Below are 15796 nucleotides of genomic sequence, written 5' to 3'. Positions count from 1 at the left end.
TACGAACTTTAGAAAGAGGGGTGTTGGTTAAACTGTTTTTAGAACAGGATAAATTCAGACAATTATAATTATACCCAACTTATCATAAAAGGAAAATTTGGAGTAATAGTTAGCATATATAGTAATAATAAACAAAGAAATCAAATTAAAAAAAAAAATTTTAAGTAAATTTCGATTATGATTATAGTAACAAAGTAATACAGAAAGGCAAAAGAAAGGGTAAAGCTGTATTCAATAATAAGTACAACGTTCTTGATTTAACCGCACTCTTCATCTACCTACTGCTGATTTCTTTTAGTGGAAGGTGTTCTTATCTGACTAAATCGTGACACTGTAGACATCCCATCAACAAATTTTGTTTTGAACAGCACATTTGCATTATTAAACATTCCATCTTTCAAGGAAACGATTATAAACTGAAATAGAAAGAAATACCCATTAGAAATTTAAGTAATAAAATAATAAAGGATACTGTTATAAAAGTATAACAGAAACTTTTTAATTTGAGGGAATATTGGAAATGTTTTTGGCTTACCACAGAAAGAATAAAGTCATCTAGAAATTAATCAACTTTTATTCAATGTAGTGATATTTTAGTTCTCTTACCACTTGTTTGCTGCATGAATAAAGTTATTAATAACCTCAAAATGTCACTCCCTTCAAATTGTGTGTGTGTTGAGGAAGAAGGTAATCTGATGTTGGGGGGGGGGGGGGTAAGTCATATCTATATATAAATTCCTTTATTTCTTTAGAGGAAATACAAAAATTCAGAAACCAAATATTCTTGATAATACCAAAGGGCCAGTGGAAGCACTAAACTGAAAAGGATTACTATTTGGTCCCAGGAAGAATATCAGCAGCAACTGATGAAGTAAAAAGAGTTTACTGTAATGTTTAAGAAGACTGAATGGACTGTTCAAAAAGAATTTAACATTTTATTTATTTTTTCTGGAGAAGTGACACATAGCACAGGAGAAAATTATGTCTGCCAACATTGCTATGGAGGAACTAGAGCCATATATTAATTTTATTGTTGAACTAGAAACAAACAACACCCTCTTCTTTCTGGATGTATTAGTCCAATGTGCGGGCTCGCATTTTAGAACTTCAGTTTATAGAAAACCCATGTGTGCAGGCCAATTTACAAACTATGGGTCTGCACATGCTCCCAATCATTTACTCAGTACTGTGCGTGCCTTGTTTACCCACGTTTGGACCCACTCTAGCTCTACAGATGACAGATGGTTGAAAATTTCCAAGTTAAGGGCTCATCTTTCTGGATGTGGTTATCCAACTCATATTCTAGACAAGTGTGATTTACAAGCTCGTGATCTTGCTGCACGGCCTAATCCATCCCATAACAATGAGTTTACCTCAACTGCCTACATTCCCTACTACCCGGGTATATTGGAACACCATAGAAGAATCCTACGTGTTTACAACTTCCTGGTAGGAAATTACATTTGATTATTTTTAGGGTGAAAACACCAATTGGTGTTTTCACCAACTGCATGAAGGGATTGGATTGCATGTAATTCTGTATACAGAATTACATGCAATCCAATAACTACAGCAATCAGTGCATGTAATTCTGTATACAGAATTACATGCACTGATTGCTGTAGTTATGTAGGCGAAACCGATAGAAGACTAAAAGATCAAGTCTCGGAACACGAAAGGGCTCTCCTGTCCACTATTGCCCAGCGCTATTGGTCTGAACAGCACAACCTTGATCCACGTGACATTGAGATCGCTGAACACGCACATAACTACTGCCAAAGCTTGTGGCACGACACATAACCAAATATAGTAGTGTCTTCAACTGCATTGGGAAATAGCATGCACCCAACCATGGAGGCAACTGTTTTACAGTACAATGAATGCTGGCATAGATCTCATGTATGTGCCTTACATTCCCAGCACCAGACATCTGATTCTGCCCAGTGACTCATTTATTGTTTTATTCCATATTACATCCATCCACCTCATGTACGCACCTTACTTTGTCTAACGCATGATCACACCCAGTCTTATATTGTTATTCTACATTTAACGTATTTGTACCAGCTGAAGAAGGGGAATCTCGCCCTGAAACTCCTGTTTGTTTTTGAATCTTGGTTTACAATAAACGTATCAGTTTTTTCAGTGTTTTTGGCAGTAACAATACTTTCATAATAATTATGAAACTCGAAACCAAAGGCCTTTTCTCAAAGCAATTACTATGGCTGAATACATCTCACTAATTCATACTGTCAATCAAGTTCTGACAAGGCTGCATGAAAAAATTCAAAGGAAGAGACCTGAATTGTGGAAGAATGGTTGGATGCTACAACACACAATGCATTCTCTGTTTGCCAGTTTCTAGCCAAAAAAAACAAATACTTCTGTGTGAACATGAACCCTACTTTCCAGACCTAGCCCCTTGGACGTTTTTCTCTGCCCTAAACTGAAAAATGTACTCAGGGGATTATAGAAAATGACTTCATTTCTAGACTTCACTTGACTATAGGGTATACTGTGTGCAAGCCCACTTCAATTATTTTGAAGGGGATAACTTATATGTAATATTTCATTATATTTATTCTATTGCAACAGCTTTATTATTTAATTGCCATAACCTGTATATATCACAATTTTGCATTCAAATTTTTAGATAAATTTTTCCACTCTTTCTAACTCTGTAAATTTTATTACACAAATGAGCACTCTTACCAAGAAAGGCTTCAGTTCTGAAAACTTTAGCGTCTCAAGACTAGGATTCTTCCTCTTGCTCAGACTACACACCTGCAAGGTGATCTGACTGAGGTATTTAAGGCTTTGAATGGATTGAGCAAGCTCAACATTGATGGGATTCTTCTTCTTGCTCAAACTACACGCGAGAGGACACATATTCAAATTCAGGAAAGTACTAAAGAAAATTGGGATTATAGATCTCTCTCTCTCTCTCTCACACACACACACACGCACGCACGCACTAAAAAAATGCATTTTCCTTAAAATCATTAATTTTTTTAAAAATAAATTACAAAAATATAAACTTTAAAATTATTCAAATCTTTTAGGAAAATAATGTAGGTTTATGTGAACAATTAATAAAAAGTTTCCCATTTTAAGGAATTTATTTCTTTTAAATATTTTATGCTTCGAAATCAATTATGAGTTTTATTTTTTCCATATCTTTATAAATTAGTTTCATTTTCATTTTATTGTTATCTTTGACATTTTTATGTGTTATTTCGTGGTTGAATCTATCTGATAAAAAGACTTAAAATTCATTTATGTGAACAATAAATTTATTTCCTTTTTATGTTTTTATTATTTCAAAAATATTTTAATTGGATAATATACATTTAAGATCTAAGTCATTTTTTGGCCTGACCATTGCCTTATACATGGGGATAATTACATCTTTTACCCCACTAGCAAAATTCCTATATATCACTGACAAGACACCTTGACAGCCTGTCTGCACTGCCCAGAAAACTTTATATCTGACTGCAGAATTATCCCCAGATCTTTTAATTCTCCAAAATCCTGAGCGCAGTGCAGCACAGTTCATATATTTCTTTGGGGTTACTGCTACCCAGAGGCACCTCCGTAGCCAGGTGGGAAGGAGCAGCAGTGCGTAGCGCACGCTTCTTGATTAGACCTGGGTTCGAGCCCGTCACCACCAAATACGGAGAATGTGGAAAGGTCAGGGAATGACCACCGCATATTCCCGGAGCAATATGGCCTTAGTTGCTAATGCTCCTAAAAACCAAATAACATAACATAACATAACTGCTACCCATATGCAGTGCTTTGCATTTGTGAATGCTAAACTTCAGTTGCCACCTTTCAGTAAATCTGCTCTCAAATTTTCGAGATCCAGTTGCAGTATCATACTGTCATGCTAACCTTCGTATCGCCTGCAAACTTACACATGAACCCTATATACCTTTATTGATAGATTTACCATTGATAAATACAGAAAACAATAATGGGCCCAACACCCAGATACCTGGGGGATACCACTAATAACACTTGTCCACGAAGAGCAGTGTCCATTGATTACCACCCTCTGTCTTCTCCCACACACCATCCCTTTATCCATAGCAGCAACCTGCCCTTAATGCCATACTGCTCTAACTTGTATAGTAGTCTTCAATGTGCAACAGTATTAAAAGCTTTGCTAAAATTCAAGTATACGATATAAAAATTACTTTTTGCATTCAGTTTCTTTGTGAGCACATCATACGATCCAATCAAATTGGTCAGACAACACTTCTCGGTAACAAACCCATGCTATGTTTGAATTATTACTGTAGTCTTGTCTAGATGATCCTGCAGTTCTTTAATTACTTGTGTCACCTTTCAATCCCTCTTTGTGAATTGGGAAAACATTTGCATTTCTCCAGTCTGTGAGGGCCTTCCCTGACTCCAAGCATTCCCTCATAATCTTGGCTAAGGGCCTGCTCACTTCCTTTACTGCCTCTGTCAATATAAATGGATAAATCCCATCCACAACAGGTGCCTTCCTTATGTTTATCTTCAGAAATTTTCCCTCCACTTTGCACTCAGTTATTACAGAACCATTTAGCTGCCTGATAGAGTTTGATAAACTTCTGGTATTCCCCATCCTGAATAACCCCTCATGTGTGAATGTAGATGCAAAATACTCATTCAGTTTTCAGCTACCTGAGCAGAATCGCCAGCAATAGAACTATCGATATCAAGTGTTCCCATCTAATTATCTTCTTCCTTCTAGAGTTTACATAAGTAAAGATGTTTTTCTTTGCATCCTTTGCCAAGGATTTCTCGCAATCTACCTTTGCTTGACTAACCTAGTTTGTCACTTGATTATAGACTACCTTATATCTAGCATAGGCACCTGTGTCTCCTGATAATTTATATGTGTGCCATGCATTTTTATTTTCTGCCACGAGTCTTCATCCTTCTACTTCATCTGACATCCATTAGGCTTAAACCTAGAATAGTATTTCTAAATTGGTATGAAAAGTCTAGCAGCTTCCACAATTAATTCATTGAATTCTTGCCATTTAGAATTTGCTGTTGGGAACATCATCAGTTGGTGTCACTGTATACAATTTAAAAACTGTCTGAAACTGCTGTAATCACCTTTACAAAAGCAAAAATCCTTCCCTTTACCTCCGATAGTAGTTATATCTTTTAAGTAAATCCCACATCAGTACAATGTGATCACTGACACCTTGTGGTTCCTTTATCTGCAAATTTTTAATGCATGAATAATCACTGCTGACAACCCGATCAAGAGTATTACTCTCTCTGGTTGTCGCTCAAACATGCTGCTGCAGAAACAATCATCAATAAATCCAAAAGTTCCAGTCAATATCTGGGAAGTTAAAATCCCTCATTATAAGACAATCTGATTGACTGGCCCACTATTTCTCTGTAGAGTTGTTCACTGTAATCATCAGAGTCATTAGGCCTATAACACACTCCTAGTCTCCACTTTGCTTTCCCAGTGTTTATCTTACACCAAACTGTCTTAACACTACACTCTCCACCCATGTTAACTGAATGCACTTCCTTAGATTTTGTGTTTCTTAACTAATAGCAGTACCCCTCCTCCATTTCTATCCTTTCTGTACACAAATTCCAATTTTGCATACTTATCTCTGTGTGTGTGACACCATGTCTCTGATATCCCAGCAATATCTGTTGTTGATGTCTTCACCACTATCTCAAATTCATCAAACTTATTTACTATACTCCTAGCATTCCTGTACATACAAGTATACATGCACCTATTCGTACTCTCAGTTATCCTAACACAACCCATGTATTTATTGTTTGTGATGACTCCCAGCAGTCCTTGAGATCCCAGCACCTTGCATTCCAGGCTGCTGCTCATTCCAATAGAAGCAGTGCAAAGAATCACTTTCACCTCTGCCTGTAGCTACTGTTAATCTATTAGTCTGTGAATCCCCACCAAGCTAGCAGTTTTCCAACCCACCTCAATAATATCAGCAAATATTCTTGCACCCAAGTGTATCCGATCCCTGGTGAAACAATCTCTCCTGCTAACAAGCACAGACCATGATGAAAAAAATTCTACCCCACGAGCATTGCACAGTCTCTCTAGGGTCAAATTGATTGACAAGGCTCTCATCAAGACTCCCTCCTATCATGTCTGGGCAGAATTGCAGACACTTTCAAATTTAACCAGAACCTGCAACTTTTTTTCAACGCTGACCTGTACTTTTTAAGTAAATCCGCAGATCTTCAACTCTTAATGTCATTAGTGCCAATGTGTACAATTGGCACTAATGACACTAAAGGGTGACAAAAATATCACCCTTTGTGCCCTTAAAAGATGATATCTGCTATACGTCATAAACTTTTGCTCCTAGCAGACATACCCCAGTCCTATTCCACCTATCTTTTTTGCACAATATATTTCTCATCTCCTCTCTCCTTCTGTGCTGCCTGATGCACAAGAGTGAGCTCTGGCATTGCGTTGGCAGCTGAGAGTTTGATGGGCCCCCATTTTAGAGGGCATTAGCCTACTCTTCAAACTCTCACTGATGCTCAATCAGAACACTGAGATGCACACAAAGACATCCTCCTTAGCTAGATCTTGTCCTGCTCCAGAAAGTCAGCAAACATTTCACATCTGGTACATTTTTTTAGGCTGTGATGCGTTGGAGAATCATCCCGTTTGGTTCTCCCTTGAGTCACAGGACTCCCTCTACTTCATGCATGTTGCTTTGCTGCTGTAGTTTGGGGCACGATTTTCGTTTAAATAAGATGTAATTAATTAACAATGAAAATTAATAAGGTTAATAAATTTAATTGATTAATAGACCATACTATACTACACTTGACTATAGAATAATATACTAAGTTAATGCAGTGATATATATTATGCTATCTAATTTAATATTAGACCCTACGCTGTCAAGTTCGAGATATATGCTATCAAGTTACGCTATACCGTAATGATCACAATTTTAAATTAGTTATATTCTTAGCTAAATAGAAAAGATATGTCCAAAAATGATTAAACCTTCATAATACTTATTTACTACAATTAAAACCCTACTATTCTTCTGCACCTCAAAATATTCCTGCCAAAATGCCGATATGATAGCAGTATGAGTAGCAAGTTGTAACTTACAAAATCACTAGCTAAATTTAAAAAATAAGCTAACAAATGCTAGTATGTCTATTTAATCTATTTGTAAAACACAAATTAATACGTCAATCAATCAAAAATATTTCTAAGAAAACTTATCCGTTTGCAGGAGCTCCAGAAGTCAACGTCTTCACACTTATAGTCTCATTCCCAGAGTTCATTATAGTGAGTAGAGAGACTTTGTAAGAGATAGGAATTAGGATTTAATAGTGATAATTTTAAAGTTATTGCAAAAATATGGAGAAAAATATATTAGTTTTTATTAGGAAATTAACCATATATATAAAAAAAAAGGAAATAAGCTGGATCCAGGGAACTATAGAGGCTTAAGTGTTAATTGCACTATGTCCAGACTATACTCTAAAGTGCTTCAGTTAAAATTACAAGGGGAGGTAAAGGATAAGATAAGTGAATAACAAAGTGGATTTAGGTCAAGTCGCTCTTGTGTGAACAATCTGTTTGTTCTACAACTGCTGGTGGAGAAAAGAAAAGAAAAGCAAAGAATAAAGATACCTTCTAAGAGGCTTATGACTCCGTTCCAAGAAAGAAATTATGGAAAGCCCTTCAAAATATGTCAGTTGATCCAGAGCTTGTGCAAATGATTAGGGAATTGTACGATAACAACGTGGCATATATTAAAGTTGGGAATACTCTATCTAATTCAATCTATCCAACAAAGGGGCTGAGAAAAGGATGTAGCTTATCACCTTTATTGTCTGTTTTCTTGGAATGTGCTTTACAGGAATGGCAGTACCAATTAATGACAGATATCTTTGGAGTCTAAATTTTGCCGATGATCAGGTTATCATTGCACAAGAAGCTTAAGATTAAGAATACATGTTGAGAAAATTGCATCTTACATATGACCAATGGGGCCTCGACAATCAATTTTACAAAGACAGAATACCTAAGCACAATGGAACATCCTGATTAATTGAAAGTTATCCAGTCTATACATCTAAAACCTGTTGACTTTTTCAAATATCTTGGATGTAGATTAACTAAGGAAGGACTGGGGAAAGAGGAAGTTTACACTAGAATTCATCAAAGTAGGAAGATTCTTAGTGCCCTAAACTCTATATTAGCATTAGCATTAGTAGAGGCATTTGATGCAAGAAAGCAAGCTTATGCAGCATCAGCCAAAAAAAAAAAAAAAAAAACCCACTTCCACTTCACCCCTCTGTTCGTTCAAAATACCTGTCCAGCTGAGCCTTAAACTTATTTAGGCTATCAACCTCCACCACAAGGGATGGCAGTCTGTTCCACCAACCAACCACCCGCTGGCTAAAGGCAAATTTCCGCACGTCTATCCTACATCTGTCTTTCCTCAATTTGAATTTATGCCCTCTCAGGTGATTATTCTGAGCTAGAGGAAGAATCCCATCAGCATTGAGCATGCTTAAACCATTCAAGGCTTTATACACCTCTATCAGATCACCTCGCTGGTGCCTAGTCTCCAGACACTGTAATTTGCAAAACTTAAGCCTTTCTTCGTAAGAGCACCCCTTTGTTCCATTCACTAATCTTGTTGCCCTTCTCTGTACTCGTTCCAGCAGCTCTACATCCTTCTTGAAATGAGGCCTCCAGACCTGTATACAGTACTCTAGGTGTGGCCTGACCATTGCCTTATACAATGGAATAATCACCTCCTTATCCCTGCTGGAAAAATTCCTGTATATCATTGACAATACTCCATGAGCTACTCTTGCAGCTCGTCTGCACTGCTCAGAGAACTTCATATCTGCCTGCACAATCACCCCCAAGTCCCTTTCATTCTCAACCACTGTCAGTGTAGTACCACAGAGTTGATACGTTGCTCTGGGGTTGCTGTTTCCCATGTGTAGTACTTTACATTTGTCAATGTTAAACTTCATTTGCCACCTCTCAGCCCATCTGCTCAACCTTTCCAGATCCTGTTGCAGCAGCATAGTGTCAGTAGTGTCCTTGACAACCCTGCCAACCTTTGTATCGTCTGCAAACTTGGACATTAAGCTTGATATACCTTCATCAATATCATTTATAAATACAGAAAACACCAATGGACCCAACACTGAGCCCTGAGGGACTCCACTAATAACATCAGTCCACGATGAGCAGTGTCCATTGATTACCACTCTCTGTCTTCTCCCCCTCAACCACCCCTTTATCCATAGCAGCAATTTGCCTCCAATGTCACACTGCTCCAATTTGTGTAGCAGTCTTCCACGTGCAACAGTATCAAAAGCCTTTCTAGGATCCAAGTACACCTAATTCTGTTTTTACACGATAGATACGTTCCTGAAAAATACGTGTAAAAAAAATTCGTGTAAAAAAAGACATTGTATTTATGGAAGAAAAGAAGATTGGTTCCGGATCTAAAAAAATCAGTAAAAATAATAATAAAAAAAAAAAAATTAAAAAAAAACACATAAAAATATTCGTTTTAAGCTTATTATTTTATTTCATTTCAACAAAGTACACATGTAATAATATGTAATGAAAAATATTCTTCATGAACAAAAAAAAAATCTGTTTACACATAAAAAGATTTTATTCATTTTCACTTTCTGATAATAAACGGCACATACGTTTGCGTACGACTGGAATATCACTGCTATCACTAGAAATGTTGTGGACATCGTCTTCTTCCTCTATTAATGAAATTCTTTCTGTGATCTCTTGAGCAAAATCAGCACGAGTCTCCTCTGGTGCTGATGCTTCACCGGTTTTACGAACGAATTCAGTTATTAATCGTTGTGTTCGTGTTTTGGTTAGGCCGTTATATAATTCTCTGTAAGAGGCTGTTGACAACTTCAATTCACGTTGAAACTTCCCATTGTGTTCCTCATTAGGGTCATGTTTGACAAAATGATTATCTAATTTTATGGCCAGTTCCAGACCTTCTTTTATTAAATCTGCATTTAGAACATGATCATTTTCTTCATTATCACTACGTTCTGTGGGATAAGGAGTCCCAAGGACAACCTCTAATATTTCATCTTCGCTTAGCGCTTTGTCGGTTAACAATTCATCAATATCTTCAAACGATAGATCATCGAATCCTTCTCCACCAATTTTGTGTGCCATTGTAATGATGTTTGGAGATCCGGTCGTATTAGGGATAATGGAATCTTTGCTTTTTACACATTGTGGCCAAACCGCTTTCCAACACGCATTTAAAGTTGCTGGTTTTAATTCAGTTAACGCTAATCCAACTTGATTGATACAATCCATAATTGAGAATTTCTTCCACACATCATTGACTGTTAGTGTTTCATCATTCAGTTTGTCCAAAACATGTTGGAATGTTCGGTTTACGTAGTATGTTTTAATTGTCGCAATTATACCTTGGTCTAGCAGTTGTATCAAAGATGTAGTATTAGGTGGCAGAAATAAAATTTGTACGTTTGGGTGTTCCAAGACAGGATGGCCGGGTGCATTGTCAAGAATCAAAAGAACTTTAAATTCGAGACCTTTCAAATTCATATAACGTCTGACTTCTGGGACGAAACATTTGTTGAACCATTCTGTAAAGATAGCAGTGGTCACCCAGGCCTTCTTGTTTGCCATCAAGTGAGCAGGCAGTTTATTAATATCTACACCTTTCATTGAACGTGGGTTTAGGACTCGATTTACCAGCAGTGGTTTCAACATACGATCTCCTGAAGCGTTGGAGGAAAATAATAAGGTCACACGATCCTTAGCTACCTTAAAACCACCAGCAGTTTTCTGTGATTTGGCTACACACTTTCTGTTCGGCATTCGTTTCCAGAAGAAACCAGTTTCATCTGCATTCCACACTTGATCAGGAGTGTATCCTCCATCTTCAATAATTTTTGCAAGTTCCTGCGGGAATACTTTAGCAGCCAATTCATCAGCAGATGCAGTTTCACCTTTAATTTTTGTGTTATGAAGAGCATTCCTTTTAAGAAACTCTGTCATCCAATCCGTACTCTCAGAAAATTCATACTTTCTGTTTAACTGAGATGAAGTGCTTGGCTCCTTTTCTTTAATCTGTCTGTAAATTCTTAGTGCTGTTTGCTTGATGGCATTTCCATCTACGGTACTCTTTTTTGTGACTGATCTTCTATCCATATTACCAGAGCCTTTTCCATTTTTTCCTTGACAATATCTCTTGAATATGATGATGAATTAACACTTACTTTTGTTCCAGAACATACCGACTAATAATTGCAGCTTCATTTTTCTTAATTTGAATTTTAAGTTCCGAAGAAATCGCTTTCCTTTTCATTTTGGTAACAGGCCAATTATTCGACATTATATAAGGGCTACCGAAAAATATCTCAGTTATAATTAATAAAAAAAAGTATGAAAAATTTGTAAACTTCAATTTATTGACTATCGGCAAAATTTCTGCACAAATTTCACTAAAGATTCTTTCACTTTGAAATAGAGCTTATTATTAAATGTCTTCCGAAGATACAATGCACGAATACCGTAGATGTGCACCAAATTCAATAAAAACGTTGATGATACCTAGACGTACACATTGGTAAACAAAAGCACGCGTTTCAAAACGCACATACTAGCTGTTATAGTAGTAGTAGTAGTGGCACATGATGCAAGAAAGCAAGTGTAGGAGCTTATGCAGCATCAGCCAAAAAAAAAAAAAAAAAAATCACACCATTCCCTCCAAATGCCTGTCCAGTTCCTCCTTAAATTTATTTAACCTATCAACTTCTACAACGACAGATGGAAGTTTGTTCCAGCAATTAACCACCCGCTGGCTAAAGGCAAATTTCCGCACATCTATTCTACATCTGTCCTTTCTTAATTTGAACTTATGTCCCCGTAGGTTCGTAATCTGAACAAGTGGAAGGATCCCATCAGAATTCAGCGTGCTCAACCCATTCAAGGCCTTATAGACCTCAATCAGATCACCGCGCAGGTGCCTAGTCTCCAGCCACTGCAATTTGCAGAACTTAAGCCTCTCTTGGTAAGAGAATCCCTTCATTCCCCTCACCAATCGTGTTGCTCTTCTCTGTACACGCTCAAGCAAATCTACATCCTTCCTAAAATGAGGCCTCCAGACCTGTACGCAGTAATCAAGGCGTGGCCTGACCATTGCCTTATACAGAGGGACAATCACCTCCTTTTCCCTGCTAGCAAAAGTCCTATATATCATTGACAAAACCCCATGACCCGCCCTAGCAGCCTGTCTGCACTGCTCAGAAAACTTCATATCTGACTGCACAATTACTCCCAGGTCTTTTTCATTTTCTACCACCTTAAGTGTAGTACCACACAGTTGGTACGTTTCTCTGGGATTACTTCTACCCATATGCAGTACTTTGCATTTGTCAAGGTTGAACTTCAGTTGCCACTTCTTAGCCCATCTGCCCAAATTATCTAGATCCTGTTGCAGTAGGACACTGCCATTACTGTCATTAACAACCCTGCCAACCTTTGTGTCATCTGCAAACTTCGACATTAAGCCTGATATACCTTCATCAATATCATTGATAAATACACAAAACAACAGTGGACCCAACACCGAACCCTGTGGGACTCCACTAATAACATTAGTCCACGAAGAGCAGCACCCATTGATTACCACCCTCTGTCTTCTCCCACTTAACCATCCTTTTATCCATTGTAGCAACTTACCCTTAATACCATTCTGCTCCAATTTGTACAGTAGTCTTCCATGCGCAACAGTGTCAAAAGCTTTCCTGAAATCCAAGTATATGATATCAAAATTATTTTTTGCATCCAGTTCCTTTGTGACCACATCATAATAAGCAATCAAATTTGTCAGACAAGACTTTCCCTTAACAAACCCATGCTGTGTTTGAATTATTGCTGCAGTCTTGTCTAGATGATCCTGCAATGCATCTTTAACCAGCGACTCCATTATTTTACCCGGAACAGAAGTTAAACTAACTGGTCTGTAATTACTCGTGTCACCCTTCGATCCACCTTTGTGAATTGGGGACACATTTGCACATCTCCAGTCCGTGGGAACCTCCCCTGAGTCCAAGGATGCTCTCATAATTATGGCTAAGGGTTTGCTTAGTTGCTTTGCCGCCTCCTTTAAAATAACTGGATAGATCCCATCCACCCCAGGTGCCTTTCTTATGTTTAACTTCAACAATTTCTCCTCCACTTTGCTCTCAGTTATTACAAAATCATTAAGCACACTGCTACAATTTGATAACCTTCTTCCATTTTCAAATTGTAATAATTCCTCACGTGTGAATGTAGATGCAAAATACTCATTCAGTTTGTTTGCTATCTGAGCAGGATCATCAACAGTCGAACCATCGATGTCAAGTGGACCAATCATATTCATCCCCTTCCTTTTAGAGTTTATATAAGTAAAGAAATCCTTGCTGTTTTTCTTAGCATCTTTTGCCAAAGATTTCTCGTAATCCGCCTTCGCCTGTCGAACCTCCTTTGTGACCTGATTACAGACTAGCTTATATCTGCCACAGGCTTCTGCGTCACCTGATAATTTATATGCATCCCATGCATTTTTCTTCTCTGTCACGAGTCTCATTAGTTCATTTGATAACCATTTAGGCCTAAACCTTGAACGATATTTCTTAATCGGTATGTAAAGTCTAGTAGCTTCCACGATTAATTCTTTGAATGCTTCCCACTTAGAATTTACTGTTCGTAACATCGTCAGTTGATCCCACTGTACAGAATTTAAAAACTGTCTGAGACCACTGTACTCCCCTTTACGGAAGCAAAAACCCTTTCCTTTACCCCTGACGGTAGTTACCTCTTTGAGTAAATCCCACTTCAGCACACTGTGATCACTGCCACCTAGTGGTTCCTTTATCTGCAAATTCTTAATACACGAATGATCACTGCTGATAACCAGATCAAGAGTGTTACTTTCTCTGGTTGCCTCTCGAACATGCTGCTGCAGAAAACAATCATCCAATAAATCCACAAAAGTCTGACTAGTGTGTGAGTGACCAACCCACAAGTTCCAGTCAATATCTGGGAAGTTAAAATCCCCCATTATAAGACATTCTGATTTACTGGCCCACTCTATTTCTCTGTACAATTGTTCATTGTACTCATACAAGTCATTAGGCCTATAACACACTCCTACTCTTATTTTTCCTTTCGCAGTGCTTATCTCACACCAAACTGACTCAACAGAGCACTGTTCATCTATATTAACTGGGTGCACTTCCTTTGATTTTATGTTTTTCTTAATTAACAGCATAACACCCCCTCCCTTTCTGTCCTGTCTATCCTTTCTGTACACATTGTACTCCCCAAATTCCAGTTCAGCATTCCTTATATCTGTGTGACACCACGTCTCTGATATCCCAACAATATCCGCCTTTGATGTCTTGACCAACACTTCAAATTCATCAAATTTATTTACTATCCAATCTATTGATGCGTGCAATATATAGAAATGATACTAATATGCCACAAATAAAAAAAAACTTAGAATTTAGGCAAAAAAAATTCATAGAAATCGTGTTAAATCAAAATGACTCGCGTAAAAAAAAGAATGAAATATTTATTTTGAATTCGTGTTAAATCAAATTTGTGTAAAAATAGTTCATGCAAAAACAGAATTAGGTGTATATAATATCAAAGTTATTCCCTGCATCCAGCTCTTTTGTGACTGCATCATAGTATCCAATCAAGTTGGTCAGGCAAGACTTCCCCTTAACAAAACCATGCTGTGTCTGAGCTATAACTGAAGTCTTGTCTAAATGATCCTGCAGTGCTTCTTTAACCAGTGCCTGTATATGGTGGGACAACATCTCCCGTAGAACTAAAAGTCATATTGGACAGTCGTTAGTGGAATCGGTACTTTGCTACAGATGTGAGGGTGACAAAAACAAGCTTAGAGCCCTAGAAATGGACTACCTATACCGGAGTGCTAGGATTTCTAGGCTAGAGAGGATAACGAATGAGGGTGTTGTTGTTGTTGTTTTGGTTTCTAGGAGCATTAGCAACTAAGGCCATATTGCTCCGGGATATGCGGTGGTCATTCCCTGACCTTTCCGCATCCTCCGTATTTGGTGGTGACAGGCTCGAACCCCGGTCCAATCAAGAAGCGTGTGCTACGCACTGCTGCTCCTTCCCACCTGGCTATGGGGAGGTGCTAACGAATGAGGAAATAAGAAGATGTATGCACAGATGAATATATTATAGAATGAATAGAAAATAGGAGGTTGAGATGGTTTGGACATCTGCTGCGCATGAATGAAGTGAGATGGCCTAAAATTATATATAAGTGGATACCAACAAGGGAAGAGAAGACGAGGATGCCCTAAAAAAACATGGAAGGAAGGTGCACTATCAGCCATGAGAAAGAGAAATTTGAAAGCTGAAGATGCCCACATCCGGCGACTGTGGAAAATGGGAACGACAAGGTGGCGATCTGCCGTATTAAGTAGAAAATAGATAGATAGATTAGGAAATTAAACTCGAAGAAGAAGAGTATTTTGTAGATGATGAAAAAATCCTAAGCAATGATTATCAAAACATTATTTCAGATTTATGGGAACTAATATAGATAAGCTTGCTAGTAATCTTAAAAAAGATCAGTTCAAAAACATAAAGAAATACTTTTCGAAAGATAAGCTAGATTTAGTGATAAGAAAAGGTATATACCCCTATAATTTATAAGAACTTGTTAGAAAAATGTGAAGAAAC

General features: G+C 37.6%; 1 protein-coding gene across 1 annotated transcript in view; it reads right to left on the bottom strand.

The window, feature by feature from the left end:
* Positions 1 to 207: 207 nt before the first annotated feature.
* The window catches only part of SMC2 (structural maintenance of chromosomes 2), a 640522-nt gene continuing 624933 nt past the window's right edge, over positions 208 to 15796 (bottom strand). Inside the window, exon 23 of the mRNA XM_090385021.1 lies at positions 208 to 416. Within this exon, the coding sequence (XP_090241147.1) occupies positions 279 to 416 (138 nt within the window). The 3' untranslated portion in view covers positions 208 to 278. The remainder of the gene's footprint in view (positions 417 to 15796) is intronic.

The sequence above is a fragment of the Mastigoproctus giganteus genome, chromosome 11 (genome assembly GCF_048544385.1).
Source record: "Mastigoproctus giganteus isolate SK-2022 chromosome 11, ASM4854438v1, whole genome shotgun sequence".
Lineage (NCBI taxonomy): Eukaryota > Metazoa > Arthropoda > Arachnida > Uropygi > Thelyphonidae > Mastigoproctus > Mastigoproctus giganteus.
Note: the sequence above shows the minus strand (reverse complement) of the source record. Positions and strands in the feature narration are given on the sequence as shown.